At 39.2% G+C, this 20,000-nt stretch overlaps 2 protein-coding genes across 4 annotated transcripts in view; both read left to right on the plus strand.

The window, feature by feature from the left end:
* Positions 1-16,655, plus strand: part of LOC136851398 (sortilin-related receptor-like) — a 20,814-nt gene extending 4,159 nt beyond the window's left edge. For 2 of the 3 annotated variants that reach the window (XM_067125475.1, XM_067125474.1), the window contains 11 exons: positions 3,059-3,232; positions 4,866-5,090; positions 5,944-6,225; positions 7,164-7,877; positions 8,153-8,302; positions 8,852-9,013; positions 9,690-10,488; positions 10,685-10,804; positions 11,586-11,792; positions 13,430-13,603; positions 16,387-16,655. In XM_067125475.1, coding sequence (XP_066981576.1) covers positions 3,059-3,232; positions 4,866-5,090; positions 5,944-6,225; positions 7,164-7,877; positions 8,153-8,302; positions 8,852-9,013; positions 9,690-10,139 — 2,157 coding nt within the window. In that variant the 3' untranslated portion in view covers positions 10,140-10,488; positions 10,685-10,804; positions 11,586-11,792; positions 13,430-13,603; positions 16,387-16,655. Of the gene's footprint in view, positions 1-3,058; positions 3,233-4,865; positions 5,091-5,943; positions 6,226-7,163; positions 7,878-8,152; positions 8,303-8,851; positions 9,014-9,689; positions 10,489-10,684; positions 10,805-11,585; positions 11,793-13,429; positions 13,604-16,386 lie in introns of those variants that run through there. The other variant, XM_067125476.1, reaches the window with a different exon arrangement.
* A 1,074-nt stretch (positions 16,656-17,729) lies between these two features.
* LOC136851400 (vitellogenin receptor Yl-like) overlaps positions 17,730-20,000 on the plus strand; it is a 13,059-nt gene continuing 10,788 nt past the window's right edge. The window contains exons 1-2 of the mRNA XM_067125477.1: positions 17,730-17,892; positions 18,890-18,999. Of these exons, the coding sequence (XP_066981578.1) occupies positions 17,742-17,892; positions 18,890-18,999 (261 nt within the window). The 5' untranslated portion in view covers positions 17,730-17,741. The remainder of the gene's footprint in view (positions 17,893-18,889; positions 19,000-20,000) is intronic.

The following is a 20,000-nucleotide window of genomic DNA, read 5'->3' on the forward strand; positions in this document are numbered from 1 at the left end:
TCTTCGGCGCAATGGAGTTTTCTGTACAGCGTATAATGTTGTGTGAAACTCTCAGCCGCGGTCCATTAAACTTTCAGCCACGGCCCGATGGTGGCCTGTGTTGTTGGCACCTATAGCGGTGCCAGACGCACGATCAAGGCTAAATTTAACGTTAAATAAAATAAAAACTACCGAGGCTAGAGGGCTGCAATTTGGTATGTCTGATGATTGGAGGGTGGATGATCAACATACCAATTTGCAGCCCTCTAGCCTCGGTAGTTTTTCCAATCTGAGGGCGGACTGACAGACAAAAAGGCATCTCAATAGTTTTCTTTTACAGAAAACTAAAAACCAGGTTAATAAATTCTAGAGAGCTGGATACCTTATGTTCATATGATTGACAAATGCACAAAAATATCCTGATGTATTCACGGGAATCTCCTGATATGCTCAAAAAAGAATCTCCAGATTCATACACGTAAATTTCCTGATTTATTCACGAGAATCTCTTGGTGTGTTCAAGCAAGAATCTCCTGATTTATTCATTAGAATCTCCTGATTTATTCACGGGAATCGCCTGATATGCTCAAATAAGAATCTTCTGATTTATTTACGAGAATCTCTTTCTTGAATCAAAGAAGAATTTCCTCATCTGTTCACGAAATTCTCCTGAGTTACTTGAACCTCTCGACTCATTCACGAGAATCTCCTGATTCATTTGCGAAAAACTGATTGACACACAGAATAACCTCCTGATTTGTTTAGCAGAATCTCTTGATTTGCTCAAAAAGAATCCCCTGATTTATTTACGAAATAACCTCCTGATTTGTTTAGTAGAATCTCTTGATTTGCTAAAAAAGAATCCCCTGATTTATTTACGAAAAAATAATTTTTAGCTCAAAGAAAAATGTCCTGATTTATCCACGAGAATCTCCTGGTTTGCTCAAAACGAATCTCCTGATTTATTTATGAAAAACCCCTGATTTACTCAAAGAAGAATGTCCTGATTTGATCAGAATGTCTTGACTTACTCAAAGAAGAATTTCCTGATTTATCCACGAGAATCTCCTGATTTACTCAAAGAATAATCTCCTGATTTGACCAGGAGAATATCTTGATTTACTCAAAGACGAATCTCCTGATTTCTCCACGAGAATCTCCTGATTTGCTCAAAGGATAATCTCTGGATCTATCCACGAGAATCTCCTGATTTGCTCAAAGGATAATCTCTGGATCTATCCACGAGAATCTCCTGATTTGCTCAAAGGATAATCTCTGGATCTATCCACGAGAATCTCCTGATTTGCTCAAAGGATAATCTCTGGATCTATCCACGAGAATCTCCTGATTTGCTCAAAGGATAATCCCCTGATCTATCCACGAGAATCTCCTGATTTGCTCAAAGAAGAATCTCCTGATTTCCTCAAAGAATAATCTCCTGATTTGATCAAGAGAATATCTTGAATTACTCAAAGAAGAATCTCCTGAATTATCAACGAGAATCTCCTGATTTGCCCAAAGAAAAATTTCCTACTTTATCCACGAGAATCTCCTGATTTGTTCAAAGAATAATCTCCTGATATGCGCAAAGTAAAATCTCCCGACTTATTCACGAGAAACTCCCGAAGCATCCACGAGAATCTTCCGATCTACTCAAAGAGCCCAAAAGAAGACCTCGAGATTCATTCACGCCAGACTTACAACGATTTCCTCGGAGAATTCATTCCCGAATCCATTCCCGACCGACTCGCAGAAGAAACCTTCGCGATTCAGTTTCCAAAAGACGGGAATTCCCGATGATTTCTCCTCAGGAGCCCGGTAATCAATATCTGAGGGGAACGTCGGATTAAAGCTCAGCTACTGTAAGGTCTCGAGTCAGGAATGGCCTCTTTAACACCAATTTCACGGTGGCGCAGAGTAGCAGTGGTTCAAGACCCCGCCCAAGGCTGCTCCGGTGTTGGTGATCAGGATCTACTACTCCGTGCGCACGGCGTACGGATTGCCCGGCACGTGCAGATACGTGTATATGTATGTATGTATATATGAATGTGTGTGTGTGTGTGTGTTTTCACTGACTCCTGTTTAAACATTCTTCATTACAATTTATTGTATACATATATATAAATATATATGTATATATATATATATATATATATATATATATATATATATATATGTGTGTGTGTGTGTGTGTGTGTGTGTGCCTTGTGTGTATATATATATATATATATATATATATATATATATATATATATATATATATATATATATATATATATAATATGTACACACATATATGTATATATAGATATATATATATATATATATATATATATATATGTATATATATATATATGTGTGTGTGTGTGTGTGTGTGTATACTTACACTTCTATATATTACAATTCATTGATTACGACATGATATAATGACGTATAACACAATGATTATAATAATATATACTTCTATATATTAAATATTCATTGATTATTACGACATGATATAATGACATATAACATAATGATTATAATAATATACTTCTATACATTACAATTCATTGATTAATACAACAAGACATAATGACGTATATCAATGATTATAATAATATAACCAATAATTAATAATTAACCATCGAAACACACCTCTCCCCTCCACCGAAATAAAGAATGAACTTATTAAAATAACCTCTCTCCGTTGCTTCAGTAGTCTTTATTGTAAAATAATGACCCTTCACTCCAGCATAATAACATCCTTTAAATAAGTCACAAATAAACCAGATTATGATAATTATGACAATTAGGAAATGGCAACCAGGTCACTCCAAGGGTAGGGTAGCCCTGGAATTAAAACATGGTGTGCTTGTGTGTGTGTGTGTGTTTGTGTGTGTGTGTATATATATATATATATATATATATATATATATATATATATATATATATATATATATATATATATATATATATATATATATATATATATATATATATATATATATATATATATATATACACACACATATATATATATATACATACAATCCAACAACAGAAACCAATCGACGTGTTCGTCTCTCAACGCCAGAGCGAACTGCTGCCGTCGACGGCGGCGGCGCCGCCCCCCGGGGGAGCGGAGACAGTCGACTGCGACCGGAGTCACTTCGCCTGCAAGTTGGACGGGAAGTGTATCGCCAGGTGGTTGCGTTGCGACGGCGTGGACGATTGTCCTGACGGCTCCGACGAAGAGGAATGCTTCGTGGTGAGGTCCTCCTCCGACCGGGAGTCCCGATCGTGTACTCAGTCATTTGTGAAATCACTAATAAGTAAATGTTTCAATTAATGATTTAATTATTTAATTATTTGATGAGTAATTAAGCAAATGGATGAATAGATAAATAAATAAACGGGTTGGAGTGTCCGCGTTGAAGGACCTCACCCAAAAATAAATAAGATAATTATTATCTCGTTTATTTTTTGGGTGGGGTCCTTCGACGTGGACAGTCCATCTTGTTTATTTATCTCTTTATCTATTTATTTATTGGTTTAATTTTTTTACTCATTTATATATATATATATACATATGTATATTAACATAGTTATTTAATCATTCATTTAATTTATTTACATATTTATAAATAAATTAATTTATTTATTTCTGTCTACGATTATTCATTTATTTATTTACCAATTAATTAAACAATTAATTCATTTACTTAATCAATAATTTTTATTTACTTCTTAACTAATTTATTTACCTACATATTCATTGAGTTATTCACTTATTCACCCATTTGTTTATGCAGTCCTTTCCTCGGTTTCTTCATGGAAAGGACCTCTCTCTCTCTCTCTCTCTCTCTCTCTCTCTCTCTCTCTCTCTCTCTCTCTCTCTCTCTCTCTCTCTCTCTCTCTCATAATACAAATTACATGAGGCTCCAACTATCTCTCTCTCTCTCATAATACAAATTACAGGAGGCTCCATCTATCTCTCTCTCACTCTCTCTCATAATACAAATTAGGCTCCAGCTATCTCTCCTCTCTCTCTCTCTCTCTCTCTCTCTCTCTCTCTCTCTCTCTCATAATACAAATTACAGGAGGCTCCAACTATCTCTCTCTCACTCATTCTCTCTCATAATCAAAATTACAGGAGGCTACAGCTATCTCTCTCTCTCTCTCTCTCTCTCTCTCTCTCTCTCTCTCTCTCTCTCTCTCTCTCATATTACAAATTACGGGAGGCTGCAACTAACTAACTATCTCTCTCTCTCACTCTCTCTTTCTCTCTCTCTCTCATAATACAAATTACAGGAGGCTCCATCTATATCTCTTTCTCCCTCTCTCATTTTACAAATTACATGAGGCTCCAGCTATCTCTCTCTCTCTCTCTCTCTCTCTCTCTCTCTCTCTCTCTCTCTCATAATACAAATTACAGGAGGCTCCAACTATCTCTCTCTCACTCTCACTCTCCCATAATACAAATTACAGGAGGCTCCAGCTATCTCTCTCTTTCTCTTTCTCTCTCTCTCTCTCTCTTTCTCTCTCTCTCTCTCTCATAATACAAATTACGGGAGGCTCCAACTAACTATCTCTCTCTCTCTCTCTCTCTCTCTCTCTCTCTCTCTCTCTCTCATAATACAAATTACGGGAGGTTCCAAATAACTATCTCTCTCTCTCTCTCTCTCATAATACAAATTACATGAGGCTCCAGCTATCTCTCTCTTTCTCTCTCTCTCTCGTAATACAAATTACGGGAGGCTGCAACTAACTATCTCTCTCTCTCTCTCTCTCTCTCTCTCTCTCTCTCTCTCTCTCTCTCTCTCTCTCGTAATATAAACTTACAGAAGCATCCCAGAGTGGCAACACTCACGAAATATTAACCAACATTTGGCCTACTCCAGCCGACGTGCAGCTCGGAACAAGTGCCTTGCGGCAGCCTGGGCATCTGCATCATGAAGAAGTGGGTATGTGACGGCGATTTCGACTGTCTGGACGGTAGCGACGAGGCGGGATGCCCCGCCAAAAAGAACCAGGAGGAAGGGGAAGTGGGTTCGACTCTCCCTGGAGACGTGTCGACAGTGTCTTCGTATCTGATCGACGTCGCTACTTACAACCACAATGATACGGTATATGTGATTGTAGATTTCTCTCTCTCTCTGTCTCTCTCTCTCATGATAAGAAATTACAGAAGGCTCCAACTTTCTCTCTCTTTCTCTCTCTCATAATACAGATTACAGAAGGCCTGAACTCTCTCTCTCTCTCTGACGAACTAACATATAATTTTTTCCTCATTCGGAGAAAATATGCTTCAAACACTTCAGCACTTTTTAACAGAGCGTCTAGGTAGATCATCTTTTGAGGAAATTTACCTGTTTTTGGTAGCATTGTTCGTAATGTATAAGTTCTAAAAGAACTATGATAAAAAAGCATTATTGGCTATTTTCATTATATATACATATATATATATATATATATATATATATATATATATATATATATATATATATATATATATATATGTATATATAATATATATATATATATACTGTATATACTATCGCTTAAATTTTTTTAATAGTTAGAGGGCTGTTTATGTATGCACATATTCTTTTGTTCGAAGTTCCAAGCATATTATATTATATATAAATATAGACACACGCGAATATTTCTTCCCTCTCCACACACATACAAAACGTGCAACCCCACAGGCAAACATATACACTATAAGTACACCGTATACACTTATTCCACAATGGCTCGCTCTCTCTCTCTCTCTCTCTCTCTCTCTCTCTCTCTCTCTCTTCTATCTCCAGAAGATTCAGCATTAAACTCTTCTTCTTCGTCCTCCAACTCCTCCTCAGTAAACTCCTCCTTCTTCTTCTTCTTCTTCTTCTTCTTCTTCTTCTTCTTCTTCTTCTTCTTCTTTTTCCTCCTCCAACTCCTCCTCATTAAACTCTTCTTCTTCTTCTTCCTCCACAGACAACGTGCAGGAAGTCCTACTTCTTATGCCCGACTATTGGCCTGTGCATTCCCAAACACTGGCGATGCGACGGCACCAGAGACTGCCCTGACGGCAGCGACGAGGACCTCTGCCTCACCATGGAAACCACCGACTTGCCAGATGTCGCCACGGTCTCATCTCCTGCTACTGATGCTGATGATGATGATGATGCTGTTGAGGCTGCCGGAGCTTCCAAAGACCCCTACAGCACCGTCTTCACCGGAGCCACTGAGAATTCCCTCCTCGTTCCTTCCAAGAGTGTAAGCATGTGGCAGAGTCTTCGTAAGGATGGATTGTTCTCCTGTTGAGGGGGATTCCTTGGCTTGGCTCAAGTAGGCTGGAGGTTGGGGGAGGAAGGAAAGGTGGGAGGGGGTGGTGGTGTTGGAGATTGGGAAGTGGGTGTTTTGGAGATTTGGGAAGAGGAGGTTGGTTAAAAGGGTTGGGGCAGTCTCTTCATAAGCATTTTCGCCAGTTGGGGAGATTCCTTGGCTTGACTTAAGTAGGGTGGTGGTTGAGGAAAGGGGGGGGGTGTGGTGGTGGTGGTGGTGGTGGTGTTCGTGTTGGAGATTGGAAGGTGGTGGTGGTGGTGGTGTTGGAGGCTGGGGGAAGGGGGTTGGATAAAAGGGGTTGGGGAGGGGTGGAGAGGTAGTTGCAGAATATAAACATAACACTCTCCTCTGAGTCGACCATGAATTAGGGTAATAGGTTTACACTGTCACATTTTATCCTTATGCCTTCGTCTTTGTATCACCGAGCGTTGAAACAGCTTAAATATTTATAGAATCTAAAATAAAAAAACTCCATTACAACTTTTGATGGCAACGTTACGTGATATCAATTAACTTTCCTTTCCAGTACAGTCTTCAATTCTAAACTGAACTTCAGAAGAAGAAAAGAGAAAAGACTTGGCTGTTAACGTACAAAATTGTCTCCTTGATGTCAAGTAAATTTGTTTGCAGGGTTTACGGGCAATAGGAAGGTATACGACATTAATAAATATAACTCACTAATCAGAACCATTGGTAATTGAAGCCAGAGCACGAACTGGGGTTCCTATAACATTGCTGTACTGAAGTTGAAATACTAAATAGAATGAATATTTTAAACATTTCCATTATTCTAATGTCTTGGAGGGGCGTGGCATTATACCAACAGACTCTTGAAAATTATTAACACCTTTCCTCCTAAATCCTTGTAGGGAACGTGCGAAAACCGCGGTGTCTTATGCAAGGTCAAACGTCGACCCATCTGCCTGCCGTCAGCCTGGGCATGCGACGGAATCACCGACTGTGACGACGGATCAGACGAATCCGGCTGCTCCGGGACACCCGTCGACGTCAAGGACAGAAGGAAGCCCACCCTGCCTTTGCCCTTAGGACAAAAGACCAAAATCCAGCCCGGTGATCATGAGGAGCCTATACTGATCAAGATTAAAAAAACGCACTTCTTTCCAGACGATGCTGAGAAGAGAAATGGGTCCAAGCTTAGCCAGGCAATTGCTGGCCGCGCAGCCCTTCCCAGAGGGGAGAATTATCCCTTCCAACTTGGAAGGAGTGGAGACGCCTTGCCACCGGAAAGTATCAACGTCTCTGTGACTGGTGTTATGCCGACAGATGACCAAGACGATAAAGAGTCGCTGATCTCAACAATCACTGATAAGATATACCGGGTATTAGGCTCGCAGGATGTCAGTGAAGCGCTGAGTGCGGAGCTTCCGTCGGAGACCGTCGGCCAGACTCTTTCTTACACCTACGACGTTGAGAAGGGGACTTTGACCCCTCAGCTCACTGAAGGTCATTCTTCTGATCTGACAAACTCATCTGCGGTCTCCAGTATCCAGAATAAGCTTTCTGAAATATTCAGAGGAGCATTCACTCCGAGTAACTCGTCCTCAGATGATTCCGGCGAGGGGGTAGTTATCAGATATTTTGGTTGTCCTTGTAGGTTCCAGTCAGACAGGAATTTTCTGAATTAAAAAGCATCCCAATTTCATTTTCTCTCACTTTATCAGGTGACGAATTTACATTTATTTGCATGACATGGGGTCTGTTTGAAAGTTTCCAGCTACCAATAATCCTATCAGACAGCAATGTCATCCAGATAAGAATTTAATTTCGTTGTGAGGTATCACTAGGAATGACGGCAGTTTCAAAACAACCACAGAATTATTACATCTCTTGCCTCCAGGAATTCAATGTGACAATACAATGGAGGCGCAACCCTTGCAACAAGCAGCAGCTGTTCTGCAGTGAAGAAAAACGATGTCTCCCGCTACAGTGGAGATGCGATGGTCAGAACGACTGCGCGAATGGAGAAGATGAAGAGGGATGCCTAAATGTAAGGTTGCTGAATAATCATTAATTTACTATTTCGATCAACATCTAGTGTATGTTCCCTGGATACCTTTTAGCTAACAAGTAGTTCCAAACAGTTCCTGACAATACTAACATATACTTTACACTCAACATTCAATGTAAGAGACATATCTAAAAACGTGTTTGGTCTAAAATGTTAGCATGGAGAAATATAATCATGTGGAAGCTGGTAAGTACATCCACTGAGCTGAGGTCCGTCAAGTTGAGGCGTTAAGGCTGATTCACATTGTACCGTCACGTCACCGACACATCACGTCACGTCATCGTCCCATCAGTCGTGCCTTGTATTCACACTATCCATCATGATCCCGTTCAGTTCGTGCCCAACCTCCCAGTAGTCAAGGCGCCTCACAGATTTACCGTTAGAAACTTGTATTAAGCACAGTCACGTCACGTCACAACATTCTTTCCAAGAAAAAGTGTCGTGAAGTGGCGGTGGATGCCGTGTGCTTGTTGGTGATGTGACGTGATGTTATAATGTGAATCGGCCTTTTGTTTTCATATTCTGCAGACATGCGAACCCGACCAGTTCCAGTGCCAGAGGTCGGGAGAGTGCCTGCCCAAGGAATGGCAATGCGACGGCGAACCAGACTGCCCCGATGGGAGTGACGAAGGGGAATGCCAGCGCACAAGCGTCATCATGCCCCACGTCATGTTCTTCGTGACGGGAAATGTACGTCGCCAAAAATATTGTTCTTTGAGGTTTGATCCTCCAGAGTCAATTCATCCGTGAGAAGATCTGTCAAGCTGCCTTTATCTGTGAATAACGCTTCAGAACATTTGCGTTCTTTTGTTTTCGATTCCAGCTTCTGTTCTTTTGTTCTTGATCGACAGCTAAGAAGTCCTTTTCATTTCTTGCAAGATAAGTTGTTTGCACATCATTTATAAAACGGCTGAATAATCTACGTTCTGTGAGAAATTAGTCACTGAAACTATTTTCACTGATAATATAACAAACTGCATTATCTAGGGTACGTTAGATTTCGCTGACGAACAGGAAACATTTTCTTTGTTTGTGTATATATATATATATATATATATATATATATATATATATATATATATATATATATATGTATATATATACATATGTATATATACATATATATGTATATATATATATATATATATTATATATAGATATATATATATATATATATATATATATATATATATATATATATATATATATATATATATATATATATAAGTACATAGACATTATTGTATTTTAGCATGGTTTTTTCCCAACATTCAGTCTGGATTCTTCCCAGTACTTTCATATGGCTCTGTCGAATGCATTTATAATCAAAACCACATCATCACCTCAAATACCGTTTAATCCAAAGGGCACGTGCAGACAAGGCTGGTTCTTCTGCGAGATGGTCCACAGGGACTTATGCATCCCCAACAGATGGTTATGCGACGGTGTTACAGACTGCCTCAGAGGAAAGGATGAGAGGGTCTGCGCAGCCCCCATCCAGAAAGTAGAGGAGTTCCGTGGAAGAAGTGCTGAACAGAACGAAGGCATTTTCGATTTCACTAAAGCCATACAGAAATTAACGAATTTCATCACCCTTGGCGAGGAGGACGACTTGGCGATTCCATTGCTGGAAGCTCACACCGGAACGCTGACCACGATTCCTTCATCGCCTGGTGCTCCGGAAGCCTTCAATTCAGAAGCTGTGCCTGCTAAGACGTCTTCGTCTGCTGCGACTGCTGGGAACTGTGACGTCGCAAGGAGGCACACATGCGGAGGCAAAATTGGCGGAACCCAGAGCATTTGCTGGACGAAATGATGCTCTTCCCAGGGACACAACTACTCAGCCAACGAGTCTGGATCAAAGACTCAACCTTTACACCACAGAGCAACCAGTTAGGGAAGTGGGCAGTCCTACTACATTGCCTCTGACACCAAGTGACAAGACCACCCCAGTTACGCACGTGGAATCATCCACTCAGGGCAAGGAGCTGCGAGAAGCTACTGCCTCTGCAAGAGCTGCAGCAACTGTAAAACCTACAGCAGCTACGATTAAAGCAAATACAGCCACAGCTATCTCAGTCACGACAGCTAAAGCTACGCCAGTTATAGCATCCACGGCAGATACAGCATCTACAGTTACCCAAACACCCGCTCCTGTAGTTAAGGTAGGGTTAGAACATCATTTAGGAACTATCAAAATGACTCAATACATTAGGATTCACTAGACTTCATTCTAATCCAAGTTCTGTCTCTCTAAAGAATGTGCAAACTAAAAATTTTAAACTTAGATCAAAACATAACAGGATAACAGAAATTGGAAAGCTTGCTAGTTATTCTTACATCAAGTTTTGGAAACTCCAGGTGAGGTGCTCTGATGACAAGTTCCACTGCTCAAAGGATAACAAATGTGTCGCCCTCTCCTGGAGATGCGACGGAGAGAAAGATTGCTCAGATGGCCAGGACGAAAGAGGATGTCCAAAGGTACTGTTTATTTTAAGCATTAGAGCTCAATTATGCACACACACACACACACACTCACAAACAACAACAAACTGTTTCCTCTTGCATGGGGTAGGTTCGGAGGGCGACCAGGCTACAGTCACAACAACGTTCATTCCTCTCCTGGTGAATTATATACTACAGGAAAACTCCATTAGCAGAGCATCTAACCCCTTAAACTGCACATTCTGCCACCCACCTCAGGCCTACACCAACTCTGGTGGTTCGTTGATGCTAAAGGTCCTTTTCACTTGAATAGGTCTTTCAACGAACACAGTGTCATTCCATCCCAAATGCCTCCTTTCACTCCTTCCCACGACATGCCCCTTCCTCCCTAAACGTCTGAATTATACACACCATTATGCCATCCCATCGTCCTCTATTTTCTCCACTTGACCAAACCATAACACAGCACTCTGATCCACCTTCAACATTCCTTACCTGCGCAAATAACTCCTACACAACACACATCCTGACACGTTCCACTACTTCCTAGTAATCAACATGTTGTTGAAGCATTTATGGGAGTTTCTTCTACTGGACTAGCTCACATTCATTGGTGAAGTGATGAACGACGACATATACATAACATAATAGCACTGAGTTATTCTCATACTAATAGAACATTTCACCTTTATCATCTTGCGAATAGCTGATCTTTCATTTCCATAAACACCGAACTTCTCGTCGCCGTCACGAGCCCTCAATAACCAAAGTCCTTTCTTTTTTGCTATTTTTCCCTCGACCCGACTTCCTTCGTCAGGAGGGCTGCGACCGGAAGGGGTGGGTCAGATGCCAGGCCTCTCGGGCATGTGTCAGTTCAGACTGGGTATGTGATGGCAAGGAGGACTGCCCTGACGGCAGTGACGAGACAAACTGCACTTTCAGTGACCTCATCCAGACCACAACCGACATCTCACTTTCGTCTTTAGTGACACTAAGATCTAACTATACACTGCCAGTTGTCAACGTAAGTCATTTGATATGTTAGTGTGTATGCAGTATGTATATGTATATGTATATATATATATATATATACATATATATAAGACATATAAATATATATATATAAGACGTATATATATATATAAATTTATATATTATATATATACATATATATATATATATATATATATATATATATATATATATATATATATATATATATATATATATATATATGCATTTATAAAAACAGCATTTGTTAACATACAATATTACATCAACCTCTACTATGTCTTCTGCTGATTAAACAAATTTATCAAATTTATCATACTCTCTCTCTCTCTCTCTCTCTCTCTCTCTCTCTCTTTTCTCTCTCTGTAGTTTTATTTTTGGTAATTGAGAGATATATTTCATGCTTCTTGACTTGAACCCGATATGAAACTTGTTTTATATATCATATCACCCAAATTTAAGCCTGTCCAAGAAATACATACAAAAATTAATAGCTTTCTCATAACAAGACAGAAAATGAACTAAACGATAGAAACTCACTTAAAAAACCAATCCTGAATTACTAATATTTCCAAAGTTCGCATTCCCTATACGTCGTCGGTCTTTTGAAGCAGGAATCAATTTCATTGCCATAACAAACCTCTCTAATACTCAGTTACATTTTAATGTAATATTCAGATGATGTATATTTTTATGCTACATTTGACATTTATGACAAGCCAGCTGAAAAAGAGACACACGCAAAAAATATGGTAATTTTGAACTCTGTAACTTTTTTTTTTTCTTTTCTCTCTCGCGCTCTCACTTAATTCCACCCTTGTCGTTTCATTTTCAAATTATTTGTAGTTCAGTTTTATTTTTCCATTACTCGTAGTTCAGCCTTTCTTCCCAGAATCAAAAGTATTTGGGATATTGTTACTCTTTTACTGAACAATTATATATATATATATATATATATATATATATATATATATATATATATATATATATATATATATATACTTCCCCAGTATATATATATATTTTTATACTCTCTCTCTCTCTCTCTCTCTCTCTCTCTCTCTCTCTCTCTCTCTCTCATAAATTCTGTTTCCTTTTTGTGACTGCCGGTAATGGCAGCTGACAAAAAAAAAAAAAAAGGCTTAAATTCTCGTCATTTATCAAAATGCCATTAGTTCTTGTCCTTTACTGTTTATAATTGTGCAATTGCTCTGTACATCACATCAATTTACATACCCATTTACTTTTAAAGGATTTACTTTTTTAAATGATCTTCTTTCCTAATGGATTTACTTTTTTAAATGATTTAATTTTTAAAGATTTCCTTTTTGAAAGGATTTACTTTTTCATGGATTTAATTTTTTATGGATTTACTTTTTAATGGATTTACTTTTTAAAGAACTTACTTTTTTAAAGGTTTGACTTTTAAAGAATTAAATTTTTAAAACGGATATACTTTTTTAAGGGATTTACTTTTAAAGGATTTATATACTTTTTTTTAAGAATTTACTTTTTTTAAAGAATTTACTTTTTTAGTGGATTTACTTTTTTAAAGAATTTACTTTTTTAATGGATTTACTTTTTTAACAGATTTATTTTTTTTACGGATTGACTTTTTTAAAAGATTAACTAGGATTTACTTTTTTAAAGGGCACATGTAACACCCAATCCTTCACGTGCACATCAACGGATAACTGTATTCCTGTCAACTGGCAATGCGATGGAGAAGTCGACTGTCCAAACGGGGAGGATGAAGACGGATGTCCTACGACAACTGTAGCTACAACGACTTCGTCAGTTACCTTCTCCGAGATACTCCGCAAGGTTTGTGGATTTCCAGGGTAACACCCCAACTTAATGGACTGCAGCTTGTAACCCTCCAACTTAATGGACTGAAACTTATAACACCCCAGCTTGACGGACTGCAACTTGTAACATCCCAACTTAATGGACCGCAACTTGTAACACCCCAATTTAATGAACCACAGCTTGTAAAATCCCAACTTAATGGACCATAGCTTGTAACACACCAGCTTAACAGAATGCAACTTGTAACGCCTCAACTTAATGGACTGCAACTTGTAACACCCCAACTTAAGGGACTGCAACCTGTAACAACCTAATGTATGGATGGCATCTTGTAACACCCCAGCTTAACTGAACACAACTTGTAACACCCCAACTTAATGGACCACTACTTGTAACACATCAACTTAATGGACCGCAACTTGTAACACCCCAGCTTAATGGTCCACAACTGACAACACCCCAAGTTAACGGACTGCAGCTTTCAACACCCCAGTTTAATGGGCATCATCTTGTAACACCCCAACCTGTAACACCCCAGCTTAATGGACCACTACTTGTAACACCTCAACTTAATGGACCACTACTTGTAACACCTCAACTTAATGGACTGCAACTTGTAACATCCCAGCTTAATGGTCCACAGCTTACAACGCCCCAGCTCAATGGACTGCAACTCTTAACACCCAATTTAATGGGCGGCATCTTGTAACACCCCGACTTAACACACTGCAACTTGTAACACCCCAACTTAACAGACTGCAACTTGTAACACACCAACTTAACAGAATGCAACTTGTACCACCCCAACTTAATGGACCACAACTTGTAACACCCCACTTAACAGACCACAACTTGTAACATCCCAACTTAATGGTCGGCAACTTATTACGGCCCAACTTGACGGACTGCAACTTTTAACACCCCCAGTTTAATGGACGGCATCTTGTAACATCCCAACTTAACAGACTACAACTTATAACACCACAACTTAACAGACTGCAACTTGAAACACCCAAACTTAATGGACCGCAACTTGTAACACCCCAACTTAATGGACCACAACTTGTAACTCCCCAACTTAACAGACCACAGCTTGTAACACCTTAACTTAATGGACCGCAACTTGTAACATCCCAACAAAATGGACCACAACATTAGCGGACCCGCTACCCTATCATGATTACTTTTTCTAAGCTACCATTTTGGATGGTACATTCTTAGACATATCTCCTAAAATGAATATCAAATGCAAAGGTTAGGAACCATGTGGAATTGCTGTTAACCGTGAGATACCTCAAAAACATTCCGATGCAGGCTATTACAAAGGGTCTTTATTCCTTATAAGAAAGGCTAGACTCCCAGAGCGTCTGAATTCAGTTAACGCCTTTCTCAGGTACTTTCACTGAAATACCCAGGGATGCTTCGTTCATTATGTTTGTTTTCTTAACGACTGAACCAGTGGACTATAGAAACTCTATGACTGACAATGTGGGAAGATAATGATTAAAGTATCCATTGCTCATAAATATACCTAATGAAGGAATATACCGTTGGTTGAATGTTTCTTCGTAGGTAGCTATCATTTCTTAAGTGTCATAAAAAAAAAATCAGGTAATGATCAAACTTTTGTAAAGTAAGAAAAGTTACGTTCATAACTTAGTCATCAAAAGCAAAGCAGGTCTAGCATAAGACAGCTGTTGATGATTTTAAATAAATTTAATTAACATAACATGAATTTTCTGAAATAAAAATTTCAGCGCCCTTTACGAGTTATGTGTTCTTTCTGAAATGTTTAAATATCAAATTGCCTGACTGTAGGATATGGCTACTGAGAAAAGCTTTTTAAATCAACTTTACAAACATAAATTAAATTTTCATTTTTTAGAAATAAAGTTTCAGAGCCATTTACAAGTTATGTTTTCTTTTTGAGATGTTTAAATATCAAATTGCCCTGACTATAGGATAAATTTATTGATGGTGTGGGCTTCCTGGTCCTCCCTATATGGTAGAGTTGCCTTCTATCATAAACAAATGTTACACAATCCAGCTGGAATATTTATAAGCCATATGTTATGGGCACAGAATATATTGTGACTGGCATAATCTGGCAACTCCACTTTGTTGAACGGAAAACAATCAATCTTTCTCTTCCGATTTCACTCCTATTACGAGGTTGTTGGAACATTGTCGATTACAAATACTGTCCATTCTTCACAACTAAAGAAAATATCATTTGCCTCTTTCTGGGATCAGGGTAAATTCCTCTCACGGGCAGGCCAGTGAACATCCAATGTCATAAAAGCTAGGAATATAAAATTTAGGTCAAAGGCCAAGCGCTGAGACCTATGAGGTTATTCAGAGCTGAAAGGGAAATTAAAAGTAAAAAAGGTTTGAAAGGTGTAACAGGAGGAAAACCTCACAGTTGCACTGTGAAACAATTGTTAGGAGCGGGTAGAAAATAAGACGGAAGAAAAGGAATATGAAAGGAGGTATAGTTGAAGGAGTGAAAGGGGATGCAGCTAGGGGCCTAAGGGACGCTGCAAAGATCCTTGAATCAAGTAAGGACTTTTATGACATCTCCCTTATGGGAGATGTCATAAAAAGACTGATAATGCAGTGTTAACACCACTGCTTTAAGCAAAGTGTCACCTCCTATGGTAGATGTCACAAAAGACTGGGAAATCATAATGCAAATATTACCCGAAACACTTGCAACCTACTTTAAGTGTCACTGGGTCAGCCGAAGGCTCAGAGAGCCAAGGTAAGAAAGATCTCAGAGTGTTCCATTCCCTCGACAGACGTCCTGCTTCAACGGCATGTTCCGCTGCATCATGACCGAGGAGTGCATTCCGCGGAAGTGGGTGTGTGACGGCTCGAGGGACTGCAAGGACAACACAGACGAGTCCTTCTGTCCTCCTACGAGACCACCACCGTCCTCGTCGTCGCCTTCAGCAGAAAATGATGCTCTCACCTCCAACGAGAGCGGCAGCAGCAGCAGAGAACAGCCAAGGGCACGGACGGTTCTGCAGCTTCTGACGGCGTGCTCAGCGTCCTCCTCCAGCAGGCAGTAGCACCCCTCCTCCATCTTGGGTTGCTCCTCCAGCAGTTGTCATTATGTTATCTGGTTGTCACTTATCTAGAGTTGTCAGCGGGTACTTATCTAGAGTTGTAAAGATTCATCTTGGGTTGTCAGCTATGTAGACTTATCTAGAGTTGTCAACTTTGTAGACTTATCTAGAGTTGTCTAGAGACTTATCTAGAGTTGTCAGCTTTGTAGACTTATCTAGAGTTGTCAGCTTTGTAGACTTATCTAGAGTTGTCAACTTTGTAGACTTATCTAGAGTTGTCAGCTAGGTAGACTTATCTAGAGTTGTCAACTTTGTAGACTTATCTAGAGTTGTCAGCTAGGTAGACTTATCTAGAGTTGTCAGCTTTGTAGACTTATCTAGAGTTGTCAGCTTTGTAGACTTATCTAGAGTTGTCAGCTATGTAGACTTATCTGGAGTTAGTCAGCTATGTAGACTCATAGTTGTGAGCTATGTAGACTTATCTAGAGTTGTCAGCTATGTAGACTTATTTAGAATTGTGAGTTATGTGGACTTATCTAGAGTTGGTCAGCTTTGCAGACCTAGCTAGAGTTGTCAACTTTGTGGACCTATCTAGAGTTGTCAGCTTTGTAGACTTATCTAGAGTTGTCAGCTATGTAGCCCTTTGGTTAGCTACCACTCAAAAACTTACAGTATATGTTTACTAAAGATTCCAACAGTTTTAATTGTTCAAGTGTACAATTTGAAGTGTTTAATCCATATTCTATAGGAAATTAGTCCCTACATATTATATGAACTGTAACATTTCTCAAGCACAATAACACCTCAGCTTAACAACCCTCAACTCAGCGGACTTCTGTTACCCATCAGCGGCCGTATATTGATTATTTCTTCCTATGCCACCATTTAGGATGTGATATATTTGTTAACATATCTCTTAAATTCATAGTTAAGCACTGGTTAGTTTAGGTTAGGAACTATGAGGAATTGCTGTTAAATATCAGATATCTAGAATATATTCAAGTGAAGGCAAAAGTATAGCGTCTTTGTTACCTTTCAGAAAGGCTAGACTCCCAAAGTATCTTAGGTTGAGGTATTACTGTATCATGATGAAGATTCACTCGTTTCAGCCAGTTCCGTGTTTCAATGACCCAGCGTACTTCCGGTGCTCTGGTGGTGAAGAGTGCCATGCAGTGTCACTCGTGTGCAATGGAGTGCCGGACTGTGCAGATAGCAGCGACGAGGGTCCAGGCTGTGGTGAGTTTGAAGAGTCAAAATAAAAAGGATCTTCTACTTTTTTTTTTATTGACAGGTACACGCAGAGTGGGACACCTGAACTGATATAAATGTGCTAATTCTTTGGAATGCGTCATCACACTTATGTGTGTGTGTGTGTGAGAGAGAGAGAGAGAATGAGAAATACATAACTTTTGTAGATGCTCACTTTGCCAGCAAGGTCTATCAAAAAGAATAAGACCTGGACGAACATCTACAAATTTCCATCAACATCTCTATATAACAAAAGAACAATGTCTACATTTCTGCTCCCGGGTAACTTTCAGTGAAACAAAGCTAGTAAGGAGACATTAGGACTAATAGGACGGAACGTAACGTCCATTACGTGAGGACTCAACGTCTAAAGTAACCTCCATTAAATTACAATCATTTTTACAGGGTTGGGTATTCTGAGATCTTAAGAAAACTAAACACTTGGGAACGGATGTTAGGGAGCATCAACGACAGACAGTCAGTAATATTCAAGTAGTTTTACATATTGAGATTTTAGATGTGTGTGTTAATCACACACCAATATATATATAATATATATATATATAAATATATATATATATATATATATATATATATAAATCAATAAATTTTCTAAAAAGAAAAAAAAGAATAAAAGAAATTTATACAAATTACATTCATAAATCAATATGTATGTATATATATATATATATATATATATATATATATATATATATATATATATATATATATATATATATTTATTCTTCAAAAAATTGACGACTGAATTATTAACTTCCTTCGTAACAAAAGTACGTAACAAACGCTCGAACTGTCAAATTTGGGGGGAGGGGGTATTATATTAAGCCCTTCCACAGCGAATTTTAAACTTCGACCTTTCCGAACGATAAAAAAAGGGTATCTGAATGCCGCCACCGCCGCCGCCGCCGCCGCCGGAGCTGACCTTGGTCTGAATGCCACGCTGACCTTATTTCATTCCCGGCAGAGGCGCAGAGGGAGGGCATTTTGCTCGTGTCCTTAGGGAGGCGCTTGGAAGCCTTCGCCCTGGACGTCAGGAGCAGCGGTCTGGTCCACAGAGAACTCCACGGGAATATTGTGAGTGATGGAGGCTCCCTTGGTTGGCTGTTGATTGCTTTCTGGTAATGCTGCTCTTGTTGCTGTTGTTTGCTGTTTGCTGCTGTTATTGCTGCTGCCTTTGTCTTCTGGTAATGCTGTTGCTTGCTGCTGTTGCTTGCTGCTGTTATTGCTGCTGGTCTGGACTGTTGGGTGTTATTTATGCTGTTTTGTTGTCTGGCAATGCTGTTGTTTGTTGTTATTGTTTGCTGTTTGCTGCTGTTATTGCTGCTACTTTGGACTGTTGGATGTTATTTCTGATGTTTTTGTTTTCTGGCAATGCTGTTGTTTGTTGTTATTGTTTGCTGTTTGCTGCTGTTATTGCTGCTGCTTTGGACTGTTGGATGTTATTTCTGATGTTTTTGTTTTCTGGTAATGCTGTTGTTTGCTGTTATTGCTGCTGCTTTGGACTATTGGATGCTATTTCTACTGCTTTTGTTTTCTGGTAATGCTGTTCTTTGTTGCTGTTTGCTGTATGTTGCTGATATTGCTGTTGCTTTGGACTGTTAGATGTTACTTCTGCTGCTTTTGTTTTCTGGTAATGTTGTCCCTTTCTGCTTTTATCGCTGCTTTTCTGTTGTTGTTGTTTGCCGTTGTCTGCTACTGTTATCGCTGCTGCTCGGTATTTGGTCGTTGGATGTTACTGCTGCTGCTTTTGCTGTTAATGTTATTATTGTCCCTTTCTGCTGTTATTTCTGTTGTTGTTTGGTGTTGTTATTGCTGATGCTCGTTTTTTTTGTTAGCCGTTATTGCTTCTGCTTTTGTTTTCTGGTAATGCTGTTCTGTTGTCTTGTTTTTCTGCTGTTATTGCTGCTCGCTCCTGTTTGTTGCTGTTATTGCTGCACGCTTTTGTTTATTGGATGTTAGTGCTGCTGCTTTTGCTGTTAATGCAGTTTCTGTTCGTTTCTGCTGCTGCTCGCTTTTGTTTGTAGGATGTTATTACTGCTGCTTTTGCTGTCAAATCTGTTGTTTTTTGTTGTTTG

The sequence above is a fragment of the Macrobrachium rosenbergii genome, chromosome 23 (genome assembly GCF_040412425.1).
Source record: "Macrobrachium rosenbergii isolate ZJJX-2024 chromosome 23, ASM4041242v1, whole genome shotgun sequence".
Classification (NCBI taxonomy): Eukaryota; Metazoa; Arthropoda; class Malacostraca; order Decapoda; family Palaemonidae; genus Macrobrachium; species Macrobrachium rosenbergii.